The sequence below is a fragment of the Struthio camelus genome, chromosome 23 (genome assembly GCF_040807025.1).
Source record: "Struthio camelus isolate bStrCam1 chromosome 23, bStrCam1.hap1, whole genome shotgun sequence".
Taxonomy (NCBI): Eukaryota; Metazoa; Chordata; class Aves; order Struthioniformes; family Struthionidae; genus Struthio; species Struthio camelus.
Genome location: NC_090964.1, coordinates 9,850,265 through 9,867,016, shown reverse-complemented (window position 1 = coordinate 9,867,016; position 16,752 = coordinate 9,850,265). Strand labels below are relative to the sequence as shown.

Sequence of the window (16,752 nt, the reverse complement as noted above, 5' to 3'; positions counted from 1 at the left end):
AGAGTTAGCTCAACAAAATGTACGCATGTATTTTATGATGAAAGGTGAATTGGCAGGGTACTACCCTGCAGGCTAAGAACCTGAATGGGGATAGGTACTGTAAAAGGAATTTTCTGATGAAAGAAAGGAAATTGTTCTTGTCCACTTTGCTTATTTTCAATAAAGTGGCTCATCCTGCATGGATGTGTGCAAGCTTTCTGCCCGCAAGGTTAACTCCCTGCCCCAGCAGTATCTCCTGTGGCATGTACTCAGGGAACTGTTTGTGTCAGGTCGTCTTGCTTTGAAGAATGTTTTTGAAATAATATCAACTTGCTGCAATGATTTGAAAGTTACAGAAAAATGCTATTGGAATCCTCTTCCTTTGTGCCTGCCAACTGTACAGCTTCAGAAAAAGGAATGCATGGCCAGAATAAATGGCCAAAGTGAACCCTATTTCCTGGTTCCTCTTTTCTGCTTCTGTCTTATTCTCTCTCTCCATTCTTTTAGCTCCACTCACTACAATTTTGAACCTAGGATCTTCTGCCATGTTTGCCACATCAACAGCAGTGGCACTTCAGATGCAGTACTTCAGATCTAAGATCTTAACTGGTGTTAGGCCATTTTGAGCTTAAAATGGCCTCTCTGTTCTGGAGGAGGAACTCTGGAAGAATAGAGAGAAATATTTTAGAAGACAGACGAGGAAGCAGTAAAACATCCTTCTTGTTGGGGAAAAACAAACAAGGGAGTCTTCGCCCTCTCTAATTGGAGGAGGTGAAGTCTTAACTTCTGGTGGAGTTTGATATATAGCATAATCCAAAGGAATTTGGCTCCACTGTGAAACCAACACAGTGAAACAAAGTTGACATTCAGACTTCAGTCAAGCTAAGGTTACTTTTTCCTTTCCAGGTCCACACAGGAACATCTGTGCCAGAACCATCGGCATTGGCTACGTTCTCCAGTCCTGTAGCTCTGGGCTTGACAGCCGTTGGAAAGACCGAAAAACCTAGGCAGCCAGATGATGCTTTTGTCCATCCTCACTCCTCAGAGATGCCCACAGTCAGTGCTGTTCAGGGTAAAACCACAATGAAGATGCAGGTTGCTACTTCCGTGCCGAGTGGTGTTCCCACAAATGGCAGTGTTCCCACAATCCAAACCAACGCTCCTATATCACCAAGTACTACTGCCCCCACCCCAGGTGAGAACATACAGTGCTCCAGCAACTCTCGTTTATTTACATTTTGTTGACAAGCTGTTGCAGCATTGAAAAACACTGGATAATTTCAGAAATTAGGGTATCTTTTAAAGGGTATTGAGACAGGCTCTTCAGCACGTGTGCCAGTTACTCCCCATTAATTTATGAAGACCTGGAATGGGTTTTTAGCGTAACCAATCTGCATGTGACTATTGGATCTGTTTCTAAGAACAGCTTGAAAGTAATGGTGATATCTTCATTCCAAAAGTGAAAGATGAGATTTGATGCAAGGCATAATCGTGTGAAACATTCTTTCAGCCGTTATGACATGCCACTGTCTATCAAGCTGAGCAGAAATCTTCATGTCTGTTCACAATGGATTGTAACTGATTTTTTTTTTTTTCCCCCCTACCTGAAACGTCAGTGCACAGTTTAGCTTTGGAGAACAGTGTACTTGGCCATTAGCCATGCCTTGCTTTGCAGAAAAATGACTTGTTTCTGTTCAGAGGTATTTCTTAAAGCAAAAATTTGAAAACGTGTAAAACCAAAAATGCACTTTGGATAGTTCTCTGTCAGCCCACTCAGACCATTAGCTCATCCTGCAAGGATGTGTGCTTACGTGGAATGGTGTGTACTGGTTGTCTGATATCTCAAAATTCAGTAAATCCAGTTTACTTTAGTATCCCTGGCTGAATTCTTTTGAATTTAGGGTTCCTTTTCCCTTTGGAGAGGACAAATGGAAAGTGTAAAGGAAATGCTGCATCCAAAGACTTTTTTGACAGGAAGCTGGTTGGGTACTTGTACTAACAAGTTGCTATTCTTTCTAAAGGCTTACCCAGCTAAAGCTGGAAAATATATATTAAATGACTTAAGTGATTTGTGTTGGAAAAGTAATGTAGCTAGGGCCTCCTTGTTTCACTAAATAATACAAAGATGATAAGGGTTGTTTTTCCAAAAGGGGTTTGGGGTTTTTGTCTGTTTGTTTTTTCTACTAGAAGGTCAGATTTCCTTTTACCTTGGAAATTTTTGGGACTGAAAGACTGATGGAGTTAAAATATTCCAGAAGACTGAGTAATTGAGAGGAAAAAGAGGGTTTGACAAACTTGTTTTCTCTTAGTTAACTAGTTATTTCCAATAGCTAATAAGCTGTTGGAAGGAAGACTAAACGCTTAACGATGTTTTCCCTATCTTTTTTTAACTTAGACTTTTGGTGCGTATATCTGAAACATTATCTTCAATGGGGCTCAAACTAGGGAATAGCAAACTTTAATTTTTGTTTTCTAGGCATAATTCCCAGGCCTCAAAATTAAAAAAATAAATAAATAAACGGGAAGAGAAGGAGGAGGCAAAGATGCTCTTAAGAAATGCAGTCAACTTTCTGGTCATCTGAATGCTAATAACAAGCAGAAGAAAATGCCACAGACCGTATTTTTCATGCCTTTATCTGGTAGTCTTTAAAAGCAACCTACCTGTCAATTTATTTGAAATAGAATAGCAAGAAAAGTTTTAAGAAATGCTACTGACTTTTCTGAACTGGAAAAGATGGGGAAGAAGAGGAAATACGAAGCTTTTCATTTTACTTATATTTTGAATTCCCGTAGCATGAATGTGGTAGCTATGCAGATTTTAAAAAATCTGTTGGCCCCCAAGCAATTTTTTGACTAAGAAATACTTTGAATTCCTCATATATTTGTAAAGATCTGAAATTGCTATTTACTGAATTGCAATGTTTGTCTTGCTCTGTCCATGAGAGTGCATCTGGGTTTTCTCCTGAAAACCTGTCGGGTAAAACCCTTCTCATCCTGCTGGACCTGGGTGAATAGAGGCCCCTGTACAAGGTCAGGGGATCACATTTCAGCTCTTTACAAAAGAAGCAGGAACTGCACAGTATCTGCAAAGAGAGAGGTGACTGAGTAATTTTGGGCTTGCCTTAAAATTGTAAAACCTCATTAGTGCTTTTGCATTAAAAGTAGTCTGAAATAGTCTGAAACCTGAAACAGAAGCTATATTGAGTGATGGGATGTTTACAAAATACAGCCGTTTGTAGCTGGCTTTTATTCCGTAGACTCTGAAGCCCAGGCAGTTTTTATGTACGTATCTATTTTTTTCCTCTTCCTCTTTCAATTCTGTGTTTCTCCCTCTCAGTTATAAAGGAGCTGGTAGTTTCAGCTGGAGACAGCGTCCAAGTGACCCTACCAAAGAATGAAGTTCAACTGAATGCGTTTGTGCTTCCTGAACCACCGCCTGGTAAGGCTTCGCTGGGAGTTCTCCTTAGGGCATATGCTGGTAAAAATAAACATTAGATACAGCGTTCCAATACCTTCCATCAGAGTACAGTTTTCTGTAGAAACTAGGCCTCCTGTACTGTTATCCCATGCTGCCTCTCGCAGAAAATAGCGAGAGACAAAAGCCTTAAAAATGCCACAATCATTAGATTAGACTTGCAAGACAGCTTATTCTCAAAGTGCTATGTGAGGAGGCAGTGGGTCTTCAGCAGCTCTTGGTGATGTGTGCTTGCAGGGCTTGTGACAGCCTGTCTTAGCAAGTGATTTCTCATCATCTGTATTAAAGTCTGACTTTGAGGTGGTTGACACACTGAGGAACTTATTTCTATATACGCTCCATTTCATCATGCAAATTGTTCACAAGTATTTGTGGAGTTTGCATGTATAGCTGTGTCCACGATGGCAGTGGGAGACTTGCCAAGGAGAGGCAAGCATGTTACATGTTGTGCAGCAGCAGTGTTAAATGGGATGCATTCCTTTTCAAAAACTGGCTTTACGTTGTGCCAGCAGGATTTGTGGGCACAGAAAGACTTCTGTCAACATCCTGAAGCTGTGATTGTTCCAAAGCTCTCTAATACCTTAGGAGGCTGCAAGAAGGTTTTTGGCTCCAGAGTAAACATGTTTAGAAGCACAGGTTGTCTCTTTTCCTGGGTATATTCCCCAAAAGCTGCAGTCTAAACGCCATGCTGTCTTATTTTTCCATAGTGCAGCAGAATGGACCTTGTAAATGTTTAACACCTTTGCTGTTCTTCAGCATGACAGAAGGGAAAAGGTGGTCTTTTAAGAATTAACTTCTAGAACTTTTTTTTTTTTTTTTAAAGGAACTAGTTACTCCTATGAGTGGGAACTCATTACTCATCCAAAAGACTACAGTGGAGAAATGGAAGGGAAGCACTCCCAGACCCTTAAGTTATCTAAGGTAAAGCTTTTGCTGCTTACTATCCTGCTGTGTGGAATGCCAAGTGGAGAAGACAGGGACCTTGGCAACCAGGAAAGACTTGTATGTGATTTCAGGATGAATAGGAAATTGCATGATGGGCAGGCAGCCAGCATTCAACTGCAAGCCCTCTTCTAAGTCTCTTATAAAGAGAAGATTGATCTGGCATGGGGGAAAGAAGAAATTGATTTCAGGGTCTAAAAGCTGCCTACAAGCGGTGTGTCAAACCATATACAAATGGCACAATTTAACGAATGGCTCTGAATATTTTTGCTACCGAAACAGTGTGGTAGTCAGTTTAGGTCTGAAGCCTTGTACTCCCCACTGAAGAAGGGAGTTCAGATATTCCATGACTCTTATTAACGGGATCAGCATAGAAAGCTCCTGGCTGCTGCTTTAAGACAAGCTCTAACCCAGTGAAAGGATTGTCGTTTTCTGCATGTGAGGATTCTTAAAAAGAGAATGACTTTCAATAATACGTTATGATACAATTTTGTTTTTATGGGATGTTCTCCTGAGCATTTTGGATCCTAGTGCGCTCAAAAAAATTTACAGGCTTTAGTCATGACACCATGCAGAAAAAAGCCCTTCAAAAGGAAAATGTCTGTCTTTGTCAGGGTTTCAGCCTTTCGGACACAGTGGTTGTTGTCTAGCATCTAGTCCCTTGCCCTTTCCTTCATCACTCCGTGCTGAAGCAAGACGGGGTGACTGCCTGCCTCATGCCATCTAGAAGAAACAGAAGAAATAATTTTCTTTGTAAAGACACACAGGAAGAGATTTTCTTTTCTTACATGCAACCTTTCTCATCTCAAATGCAGTCTGCTAGCCCAGATTCCTCTGACCAGAAAAGCTGAACTAATCTCTATTATCTCTTCTGTTTACCTGTTGTTGCTACAAAATCGAGCTTGACTGACAACCCTGTGTCACCTGTGGCAGTAAGAAATATTAGTATTTGGTTTCTGCATAGCCATTGTAAACGAAAAGATACTTGCCGTTGCTCTGGCTTGGGAACCATCCTTTGCCTTATATGTATAGACTGGAACAAAATTGCATGTGTTTATGCTCCTAATGCAGTACCAGGCCAAAGCGTGGTAACTTGACCTTTAGCAACTCCTGGCAAGTTTCTACTATTAGAATTTAAACAATCTTTTGTGTTTACTTTCCAGCTTACTGTTGGTCTCTATGAATTCAAAGTCATTGTCGATGGGGAAAATGCATACGGAGAGGGTTATGTGAATGTGACGGTGAATCCAAGTGAGTTCAGAGGAACTGCATCTTTTCTTAACTTCATCTGTCTTTGTTAAACCATGATACTTATATCATGGTATTTTGCTTATTTGATTGGACCTTGGATTAACATAGTGAGAATTCATTACCTGTGAATTCAGTATACATAAAAGTATAAGTGTGTTAAATCATTTGCTAAAATGTGAAACTACTGCTAATACACATAGCTATCTCTGCTATATTGAATACAGTATAATAATTAAAAAAAAGAGCTGGGATACCGCTTCAGAAGCGCTTAGCGGTTTTCCAGGGTTAGGCATTTGCTACTTCAATAGAAACTAGCTGTAACTGGGTAAAAAGCTTATAGCAGCAGGAGCAGAAAATGAAGGGAAGCCAGAGCTTTGAAGCTCCTTTCGAGGTTCTTTTCTTCCCTGTCCAGTAAAGAATATCATTCCCAACCACAGGCAGGTTAAGTCAAATCTCATTCTCTATTGTAAGATGCTTTTAAAGACATGGTTTGCAGATGAGCTGCTGTAAATACTAGGAGCCTGTGTTGACTTTGTCACTGGATCCCTCTTTTTAGATAGGCAATGTAAAGAGGGAAGGTTACACCACAGGTTCGGCATCTCCTTTTATGCACAAGAACTTTATTTTGCACGCTTCAGTGAGACTTTTTACACAACCTTTGTGGCCAAAGTGTGCTTGCACTCCCTTTGCAAGTGTTCAAGAGCAGTCATTTCTAGAGTATTAGCCTGGTGGCAATTCACTTCCTTTTTTTTTTTTTTTTTAGATTCCTTCTGAGCACAAATCGTTGCGCTGTTGACATGCAGTTCTCTGCAGTTGGCCTGATTAGTGGCTGTCTTGTAGAACTGCTGTGCCATGCAGCCACACTTAGGACTCCTCTCCTGGACTCACTGGGCTGCCAGTTGAATGATAGCAGGGATGAGGGAGTATATAGGGCTGAGGAGAGGGGATGTGCAGCATGTATCATGCTAACCACCCCTCGTGCACAAGGGCAGAGTAGTTTCAGAGAGTTGTTTGGGCAGGTTCCTTGGGTTTCAAAGGGTTCCTTGGTGCTTTGTATCATGATCTGCCTGTAGATGTCATTGTAACAGCTCAATTGTTGTTGCAGAGCCTCGGGTGAATCAGCCCCCTGTTGCCATTGTGTCCCCGCAGTTCCAGGAGATTTCACTGCCAACCATTTCGACTGTTATTGATGGCAGCCGTGAGTACCTGCTCGGTTAAATGCAGTAATCTAGCAAGCGTGGCTTCTGTGTGTTTGGTTCTGGACTGGCCCTTTTGGAATGGTTTTTAGAGGAACTGGCTGTGACATTGTCAAATGCACATTAGTGAAAAGAGTCAGCTGCTTTTGAACAGGAGAGGGGAATATGCACCAACAGTACCTCTCCGTGTTTCCTTTTGAACGACACTGTCCTGAGTGACTCTCCTGAAACAGGAGAAACCCTAGAAAGTTGCTGCTTAGAATCAAAAAAATTTCTGGTACCAGCCTCTTGTATTAAGCTTCAGGCATATCATTTAGCTAACATGCAGTCTGTGCTGATCCCTGCCCCCTTTAGAGCTCTTCAGGAGTTCTCTTAAATATATTCAGGTTGTCTTGCCCACAGCTGGGATTATTTTGTTAGTGTTTTTTGTCTCTGCCTGACACACACACAAACCTGGGATTAAGGGTATTTTAGAGTGTACCAGTGAAACCGTGCAGAGGAGAGTGTACAGTTTGGGTATCTGAGAATAACAGAGATCTCTGGCCATGGACCAAAAATGCCTTTGCCCATTAGGCATCGCAGTAAAGCGGGGCTGAACCTGTGGGTTTTGTGAAGCAGTGTTTTCCAACTTCTTGTATGTGCATTTTCTTCCCTAATTGTAACAGAAAGCACTGATGATGATAAAATTGTCAGTTATCATTGGGAAGAATTGAAGGGTCCTTTGCGAGAGGAAAAGGTTTCTACTGATACTGCCATATTGACGCTGACCAACCTGCTACCTGGGAATTACACGTTCAGGTAAGTTCTTCCTGGAAGAAATGATAAGTTCTCCTCTCTTAAGAATAAAACTTATAAGATTCCTGAAGTGTTAGTCTGGCTTCCAAAACAAAGCACCCAAGAAAAGAAGCCTGTATTCTGATTTTTCCCTCTCTCTCCATTCCCTTTCAAGAAGCTTTATAACTTTTCAGAAGTTCATAACTTTATAACTCTTTAGAAGAGGTAAGCTGTCCAGGTAGTTTTTTTCCTTAAGTTGTAACACTGATCTTAGATGATGGCAGAAGGGAAAATATGGTCTGTCAGAGCTACAAAATGTCTCCTGAGATGTCAAAAATAAATTGTTTGGCTAAAGGCTTAAGAAGAAATTCAGTTTTTAAATCTACTTTCCAAATGCAATGCATTTGTCTCAGATAACTGAATGTGGCCTAATGGTTTTCTGCAAACATCTGGGTAATAGGTATTAGCTGATATTATTCTAATGCTTGTTCTTACATGTTTTTTCTTTGGTCTGCATTTTGGTGTGGTGTTCATGTTCACTGCAGCAACAGGTCTAGTAAATAAAATTAACTTGAGTACCTATGACTGAACACTTGTTTTTGTCTTAGACAGTTGGTATACGAACTAGTCAGACTACTGTTCAGATCTAAATTTAGCAAAAAACAGTTCTATTTTGTGATATTAGCCTACTTGAGGAGGGATACTGTCTCCAGGCTGTGGGCTAGCGATGACTGGCCCTTGGAATGAACTTTTATTTCGTGTTGCTGGTGAGACCACTGCGCTTCTGATGTAGTAGATGTATGAAGTTAATAGGATATAGTCTTAACTTTGTCCTTCATTGCTGCTTGTAGAATAAGCAAGCATTTTTTCACTATTTGTCACTACATGGGAATTTTTTACTGTTGGGCATAGGTTTTAGTAAAAAGGGATCAGAAGGAGGCTTTGGTGCTTAGAGAACGCAATTTTCTCATGTATATTTTAACTATCTGCTTTCATGCTCTGGTACTGATAGCAAGTCCAGGTACTTAAAAGCAAAGCAGCTCTTTCAGACTCTATCATGATGCTCCCATGCAAGAACTAGAATATAGTAAGTCAGTTGTTTGGCTATGATGTTATGTAGTGTCCTTGTTAATGGGCATCTTTTGGGAGGCAATGTTGTACTTGGGGAAGTCTTTTTCCATCACAACTGTGCGCAGTGTGAAAGCAGACGATCTTCTTTCACTAGCATGTTTTTATCTCCAAACTGGGTGGTAAACTTCAATTTCAGAGATGGACATGACTTCTGAATTTCTTAAGTTGCACTGAGGCTGGTAATTAGGCATGAAAGGTGGTTGTGTTTTGCTATTCAGAAAAAGCATAGTTGCCTCAAACCATGTTTTTTCAGTCCTGCAAAAAAAAAAAATCTGTCCTTAAATGTATCTTTAGGTTTCTAACTCTTCTCTTGCATTTCAGTTAGCTCCAGACAGCTAGCACCCTGTTTGTTTTGTATTCCACTCTGGCCATCATGGTTTTTTTCACTGTTAGCACTTTTTTTGTCTTCAGTCTAACTGTAGTGGACTCGGATGGTGCCAGCAATTCCACCACTGCAAGCTTGACTGTGAACAAAGCAGTGGATTATCCTCCAGTGGCAAATGCAGGCCCAAACCAAGTGATCACACTGCCTCAGAACTCCATCACCCTCTATGGCAACCAGAGCACCGATGATCACAGCATTGTCAGCTATGAGTGGCTGCTCAGTCCTAATAGCAAAGGAAAGGTGATGGAGATGCAGGTTGGTAGAAGTCTCCAGTGCTCGTCCCGTATTACTTATTAGCGTCTTATTTCTATAATCAAACCATTTTTAAATTGCTATTAGCAAATGCTTCTTATAATCCTACAAAGCAAGCACGTGTTGATTAAATATGTACCTAAAACTAAATACGCATGAAGATGGTATTGGTTGAATGGCTGAGCTGACACACCAGTCTAACCATAGGTTTTCACTGGCCTCCTCTCCCCATTCTTGAGCAGCGTAGTTCTAAATGTTGCTGATGAATAGAAGATGAAGAGGGATGGAAGCTTGATGGCTTTGAAGATTGATGTCCTTTACAGCAAGTCTCAGCACAACTTGATCACACCAATGTATCTCTTTCTAACCTATATGCCGCAAGGGAAGCGTGTTCTATGTGGTTTGTTCAGTCGCTGGATTCTCCAGAATGTCAGTGATAGCTAAATCAATGCAGGTATAATATGGATGCTTAAGTGCTATCAACAGGAGTGGAGCCAGACTGTATCATATTTTAGCTGACTATCAGTCAGGATTATATTCAGATTCACAGCATGACCCAGTCAGGTAAGTCTTGTAACAGGTCATGCATGTCCTAAGCTGGGCAGACACAATGGACTGGATCTTTTGAGCTGAACCTTGGAGTCTGACTTTTGCTGAGCCAGACGCACCTCAGTCCTAAGCAGTGTAAAGCAGGGACTTGACTTTTCTTTTGGATCAGGTTCACAGTGTGTGTGATTTGTACAGAGTTCCCAAGCGATGTCACTTGGATTGATAACTCTTGAATCACAAAAGATATGCACACCTATATGACGTTGCTCTTGTTATATCTCACAACGTTGTCCTTGTTGCTGTATGCAAGTTTGGCTGCAAGTGCCTTGCATGCTTCTTTTCTCTTGAGCAGCACGGCTTTCTGAGCCCTAACAGGAATTAATAAGAAGCCCCTAGAATCTGCTGATAACTGGTTTAGAAGGAGAGTTCTTCAGATCTGTTCTCATCAGTGTAAAAAATCTTCTTAATATGTGAATATGTTTTCTCAAAGGGAGTGAGGACTCCAGTCTTACAGCTCTCTGCAATGCAAGAAGGTGATTACACTTACCAGTTAATAGTGACAGATTCCGCTGGGCACCAGTCTACTGCAGAGGTCACTGTTATAGTCCAGCCAGGTAAGCTGCCCTTTGAGAGGACTGTTTTGATAAATGAATAGGGATAGCAAGGAAGACTGCTTTTGCTGCCTCTATGCCAATGTTTAGAGGTGAGCATCGTTCTGACAGCGTACTCTAAATCCTAGAGTAGTTGTGCATTGCTTTCAGCAAAGCTGCTCTAATTCAGGTGCTTCCTGGGCCCGGTGTGTTGCTGATAAACTGACAAAGGAAAGACTATAGGACTATTGCCTTAGTAGGTTGTTCTCTTACTAACTAGACCGCATCGTGTATAATATTGTTTAACCATAATGGCAGGGTTGTATTTACTGGGAGCTGCCTCTGCCCACAGTGCTAGGTCCTGGGACAGGAGCAGGAAAAGTGAGAGCAAAAATCAAGACTCCTGAGTTTCATTCTTATTTTATTGCAGATCTGTGAATGAAACTCTGGACGGAACTCTTAACTGCTTTTTATCTCACTTTCTCTGAGTACAAAGTCAAGATAATGGGCAAGAAATAGATTAGGGAACATAGAGACACTTTTTAATGCTGGGGGAGTAAGCTCTGGCATATGTATGAAAAATACTGCAATCCTTTTTCAGAGAACAATAAGCCCCCAAAGGCAGATGCTGGTCCAGATAAGGAATTAACTCTTCCTGTGGACAGCACCACTCTAGATGGCAGCAAGAGCTCAGATGACCAGAAAATAGTCTCCTTTGTCTGGGAAAAAACACGGTGGGTATCATCTTCCAGACTGTTCTCGTGCAAGTATTGGGATCTTGCTCTTTGTTCTGAACAACGTAGTTGCTTCCTTGCATCCCCATAAACTCTGCTAGAGCCTCCTGTTTGGTGTTACACAAGCTCCAGAGATTGATGTAAGGTTTAAACTGATCCTCTTGTATTTTGGTTAGGGGCCCAGATGGTGTCAAGCTGGAGAATGCCAACAGCAGTGTTGCCACTGTAACAGGCCTTCAGGTTGGAACATACGAATTTACTCTGACAGTTAAAGATGAGAGGAACTTGCAGAGCCAAAGCTCAGTCAACGTTATTGTCAAAGAAGGTATGTCCAGCCATGCTCAGAACTGTCTGCCACGTCACATGAGACCCAAGTATTTCTGTGAGTAGTTCAGCAAAACCTGTGTTCAGAGACAACATAAAAATTAGGAACATGTGCAAAATAAGGTGGAGAGCACTGACATAGCCTTCTCTAAGCCAGGGGTTTGCCCTTATCTGGAGGAACAGTATCTTTAGCTGAATCCCAGAGTACTTAATTTCCTTTCTCTGTCCCATGATTAGACAGGGATTTGTGGGTTACAGAAGAGGTCTAGTACAGTAGTTCTTCCTTAGATGTTATCAGATTTTTTCCCAACTCGTTTCTTTCTGTTTGGTTAGAGATAAACAAGCCACCGGTTGCAAAGATTGCTGGAAATGTTGTCATCACCCTGCCCACAAACACAGCTGAACTGGATGGATCAAAATCCTCTGATGATAAGGGAATCATCAGCTACTTGTGGACCCGGGATGAGGGGAGCCCTGCAGCTGGGGTGAGGTGTTTATTTTTTTAAATAGTGATCTGCAACACTGCAGCACTGTGAAAGAGTCAGTGAGAAGTAGCATTGACAGACAGCTCCTGAGACAATGTGAGGCTAGTCATTGCACGTGTTACCTTTTAGCAATATCTTTAAATATGATGACAATGTCATGCTAGTTTGATCCTTTGTTTCCTGATATTTATTTTGCTCTACCTCCCAGGAAGTCCTGAACAATTCAGACCATCATCCCGTCCTTCTCCTCTCCAATCTGGTGGAAGGGACCTACACGTTCCATCTCAGAGTAACAGATGCCAAAGGGGAAAGTGATGTGGAAAGGACTACAGTGGAAGTCAAACCTGGTGAGTATATTTGTTCGTTGTACTTTCGTTGTACTTCTTCACTGTGAGGGTGACTGAGCATTGGAACAGGTTGCCCAGAGAGGTAGTGGAGTCTCCTTCCCTGGAGATATTCAAAACCCGTCTGGATGTCATCCTGGGCAATATGCTCTAGGTGACCCTGCTTGAGCAGGGAGGTTGGACTAGGTGATCTCCAGAGGTCCCTTCCAACCTAAACCATTCTGTGATTCTGTGATACTTTACCATGTTTATCTACAGTGCGTTAGCAAGCCCTCTATTTTTTTCTGGATGCAATGTACTGTGATAACGTGCATACTCTAGGTCCAGCTTGGGAATGTAAATGGTCAAAACCTCTGGGGAAGTGGTTATAACTTCATATAACTCTTGGGGGTTGAGTCTCACTGCTTGCAGTTACCTGTAAAGATCAAAGACCTACATCCCCTGTTACAGTGAGATGCTGTACTTTTTTCTTCAAAGAAGAAACATTCTGGAAAGATGGTAGAAACCTGACTTGTACCCACGCCGTCAAATGGAAGTTCTAAAGATCTGTGATATCTATGTTCTCCCTAGATCCTAGAAAAAATAACCTTGTGGAGATGATTCTGGATGTTAATGTCAGCCAGCTGACTGAGAGGCAGAAGGGTATGTTCATCCGGCAAATAGGCGTTCTGCTGGGGGTCCTTGACTCGGACATTACTGTACAAAAGATTCAGCCGTACACTGAACAAAGGTAAGGTGTGTGTGCATGCAAGCGTGCATGTAGGGGGATTGCTTTAGGGCCTGTTGAATAAAGGATCGCTTTCTGTTGGGAAGCAGAGTGGATAGCGTCGCTCAGCTCCAAATACAATAAGCAGCATGTCATACAAGGGATGGTTTGGTCCAGTGGGATCCTACCCATGCTGCTTTGGCCTGAAAGCACCTGGTCAAATTCAGTTTTCCACCTCTGCATAAATGGCTACATGGCTGTCTACTCTGGAAGGTTCCCTGTTCTAGAAAATACTTCACTGACTAGCTCTGTAGTGTGGTTGCAGCAAGAGCTACACTTATCTCAATATTGACAGCAGTCTGCTGTTACTGTAGGTGTGTTTGAGGATGCCTGAACATGAATGTGGGTGGCTTGGGAACTAAATTATCAAGGACAGAGTGGAAATCTGTTGAAATGAGTGCAATGCCCTTAATTTCTACTAAAGGGGGAGCTGTTTAAAGTACCTGAAGCATTGAAAAAGATCTAAGCAACTTGCTTAGTCATGTAGCAAGTCAGCAATAAATCTGGAACTAGACTTGAGACTTTTGTGGCTTCAATAATGTATTGATTCCTTTGTGTCCACGTTGCCTGCTGTAATAGTAAAACCAGAATTCATTGTCCGTGGCAAAGTTTAAAAAAAAGAATTCAGAACAGAAGAGGCAGCTCTTTTCGTTTTAACATTACCTTTCCGTGTCTGCCGTGATCAGACTAGTTGCCACCGTTCTTCCACTGAGTGAGACGGATAAGGGATTCTTGTAATATCTTACCTGTTGCAGCCAAAATACATGTTTATCAGATGCCTTAAAGGGCTCTCTATTGTATGACAAGGTCTATACCAGTATTGCTTTCAAGACACAGCCCGCTTTGATATTTCTGTAAATCTGGGCTCAGATAAATTTGGGATTCTGAGTAAGTCCCTCTGTAATGGCAGATGAGAGGAAAATGGCTCTCTGCCTGATGTTTGGAGAAGCAGCAGATAATTTTTATATCTGACTTGCAGCACGAAGATGGTCTTTTTTGTAAAGAACCAGCCTCCCCATCAGATATTCAAAGGACGTGATGTGGCCTGGACACTGAAAAATGAACTCCGGAAACAACAGTCAGACTTTCTCATTTTTCGGGCATTAGAAATTAACACAGTCAGTAAGTAAGAGGTACTGTGGTATGGGCTAACATCTGCTCCCCTCTCCCCAGATGTCTGCAAGAGTAAGGGCCTTCATGTGTGCTAGGAACTGCCCCCTGCCCCAGGCTAATAGCTTTCTTATTAGTAAATGGGAAACAGAAAAATAAGTCCATTAAACTGTAAATTAACCAGTCAGTTAATTACTAGTTGATTACGGCTATCTGCAATTCAACTTCTTTTGCATGTTCATTAAACAATAACTTGTAATGTTACTGGGAAATATGAGAATTCACAAATCAAAAAGAGATTGATGCTTATGAAACTAAAATATAGTTTTAATGGAATACAGCCAATTAAATGAGTGTCGTACCAAAAACAAAAAAATTACAGATCTTAGTAACTGTGAATCTATTCATATCCTCTTCAGCATACACGTCAGTCTGATAGAGAGTAAACAGTTTGTTTTTTTTTTTCAAATTTTTACAATTTACGTTAGCACTGCTTTCCTTTTATGAGCTCAAACCTATGAGGATTTTGTGCTGATCAATTAGTTACAGTAAATTAGAATTTTGGGAAGTAATAATTCTCATGATTTCCTGATCTTTAACGATTTTGTGCCTTTATTCCTTCAAAAGCTAGTCTTCGTTTCTGTTGTCACACCCTGATTCATGGACGTTTTAAAGGATTTATTTGTTTCCTGTGGTCTGTCTCACAGACTGAGTTCGAATTTGAGAGTGGAAACCTTATCAAACGCATACTTACAAATATTCCAATTCCATGACTTTTGTATCAAAATCATAAATTATTAGGCAAAATTTTCTTATTTTGTATCTCTTATGTTGCTAGTGAAGCAAGGCTTTTCTCATTTTGCATGAGGCCTAGACATTACATTTGCACTTCTTGCTACTTGCAATTATAGTTAAGCTAAGAAGATGAACTACAGAGTGACTAGATTCAAGTTAGAGCCTGCTGGGATTGGCCATCTTGAACTCCTACTTTTAAACTATACTGTCTAGTTTTGACTGTTGAGGTTCTAAGCAATTTTGCCCAGCAGTGCTCTGTTCTTTTTGTACTTTTTTGGCAGCCTGCAAAGATAAGTAGCAAAACAGTTTCCGTATTCCATATGTAGCCAGACTTAAGCAGCAAAGGGAAGATGATTTGGCTACGACTGCCCCCTGTGGGAGGCACAAAAACTCGTGGTTTATCTCCTGTCTTGTCTTTAGCTCTTTTTCTCAGGACTTCCAGAATATGGAGTGGGAGCTACAAGTCACATTGTTTTGCCCACAGGCAGCCCAAGTCCTCTTAGTGGGAGTTAGAATACATGCAAGATTACTTAAGTCTTGGTTTAACCTTGCACATAAGTCATTCCGTTCACCTTGCTGGTTTTGGTCCCTAGCATGTCAGTTAAACTGCTCTGAGCATGGACGCTGTGACTCCTTCACCAAACGTTGCATCTGTGACCCATTCTGGATGGAGAACTTCATCAAGGTGCAGATGGGGGATGGCGAAAGTAACTGTGGTACGTGCAGTCATCTTGGGATTGTTTGTCTTTAGGAAGCAGTGTTTGAACCCCAGGGTAGGCTGAATAACAGTACTCACTTTCTTCCAGTATCTCTGACATCATGTTTGGATAAGGAGTTAGTCCCACTCCTAATCTCACTAGTTGTACCTCTTTGGCAGGGAATGTTTGGTAGGGAAATGACTCTTCAGAACCTCTTGCTGAACACTTACTAAGAATTGAGTCCATTTCTAGTGTATAAATTGAACCCTTTTTTGTCATGCCCCTTCAGAGGCTTTCCTGCTATAGAAAAGTAAATTTTGTAAATCAAAAGACATTTTCAAATATGGCAAAGAGGCTTCTACAAGAAGCCTGAGCACTGAGTCTCAGACTTGTGGCTTCCCTAGGCAAGTTGGTGCTACTGTCAGTGATGGATGATAGGCTCTCTAATTCAGCAAAGAGTCAGGCCTGCCTTTCTTTTTCTCAAGAATAGTCATCTAAAGTCCACACCGTCAGCTGTATGAGGTACCAAAATGTCTTTATCTCTGGGGTGTTTTGCTTTCAGAATGGAGTGTGCTGTATGTGATCATTGCATCTTTCGTCATTGTGGTTGCCTTTGGAATCTTATCCTGGATGGTGATCTGCTGTTGTAAGAGGTGGGACTGAGCCCATAACCCGCACTGTACCAGTGCTTCAGAACAAGGGGCTGTATTAGGAGGTGGAAGAGATTCAAACCCATAGTCCCAGCAGGTCATCTGCTTAGTCCTATGATGTTAGTTTTTGTCCCTTGGTGTTTCAAGTGAAACGATAAGGTCCTCGGACTCTGGGTTCAGTTCAGAAGCAAGATTTGCCTGTAAATGTGCAACTAAAGCAATGTTTTTAGCGTGTTGCTTTCTGATATGAACATAGTCTGGAATAAGCAAGTAGTACTGTAGCTTTTAAGATCAGAGGGTTTTTTTTCTTGCTTGTTCAGAA

At 41.4% G+C, this 16,752-nt stretch overlaps 1 protein-coding gene across 3 annotated transcripts in view; it reads left to right on the top strand.

The window, feature by feature from the left end:
• The window catches only part of KIAA0319L (KIAA0319 like), a 32,237-nt gene that overhangs the window by 12,876 nt on the left and 2,609 nt on the right, over nt 1-16,752 (top strand). For 2 of the 3 annotated variants that reach the window (XM_068917145.1, XM_009685840.2), the window contains exons 4-19: nt 886-1,174; nt 3,317-3,418; nt 4,278-4,375; nt 5,560-5,647; nt 6,753-6,845; nt 7,509-7,641; nt 9,160-9,388; nt 10,425-10,548; nt 11,126-11,258; nt 11,435-11,583; nt 11,916-12,067; nt 12,276-12,414; nt 12,982-13,141; nt 14,157-14,299; nt 15,676-15,798; nt 16,343-16,433. In XM_068917145.1, the coding sequence (XP_068773246.1) occupies nt 886-1,174; nt 3,317-3,418; nt 4,278-4,375; nt 5,560-5,647; nt 6,753-6,845; nt 7,509-7,641; nt 9,160-9,388; nt 10,425-10,548; nt 11,126-11,258; nt 11,435-11,583; nt 11,916-12,067; nt 12,276-12,414; nt 12,982-13,141; nt 14,157-14,299; nt 15,676-15,798; nt 16,343-16,433 (2,246 nt within the window). The remainder of the gene's footprint in view (nt 1-885; nt 1,175-3,316; nt 3,419-4,277; nt 4,376-5,559; nt 5,648-6,752; nt 6,846-7,508; nt 7,642-9,159; nt 9,389-10,424; nt 10,549-11,125; nt 11,259-11,434; nt 11,584-11,915; nt 12,068-12,275; nt 12,415-12,981; nt 13,142-14,156; nt 14,300-15,675; nt 15,799-16,342; nt 16,434-16,752) is intronic. The other variant, XM_068917146.1, reaches the window with a different exon arrangement.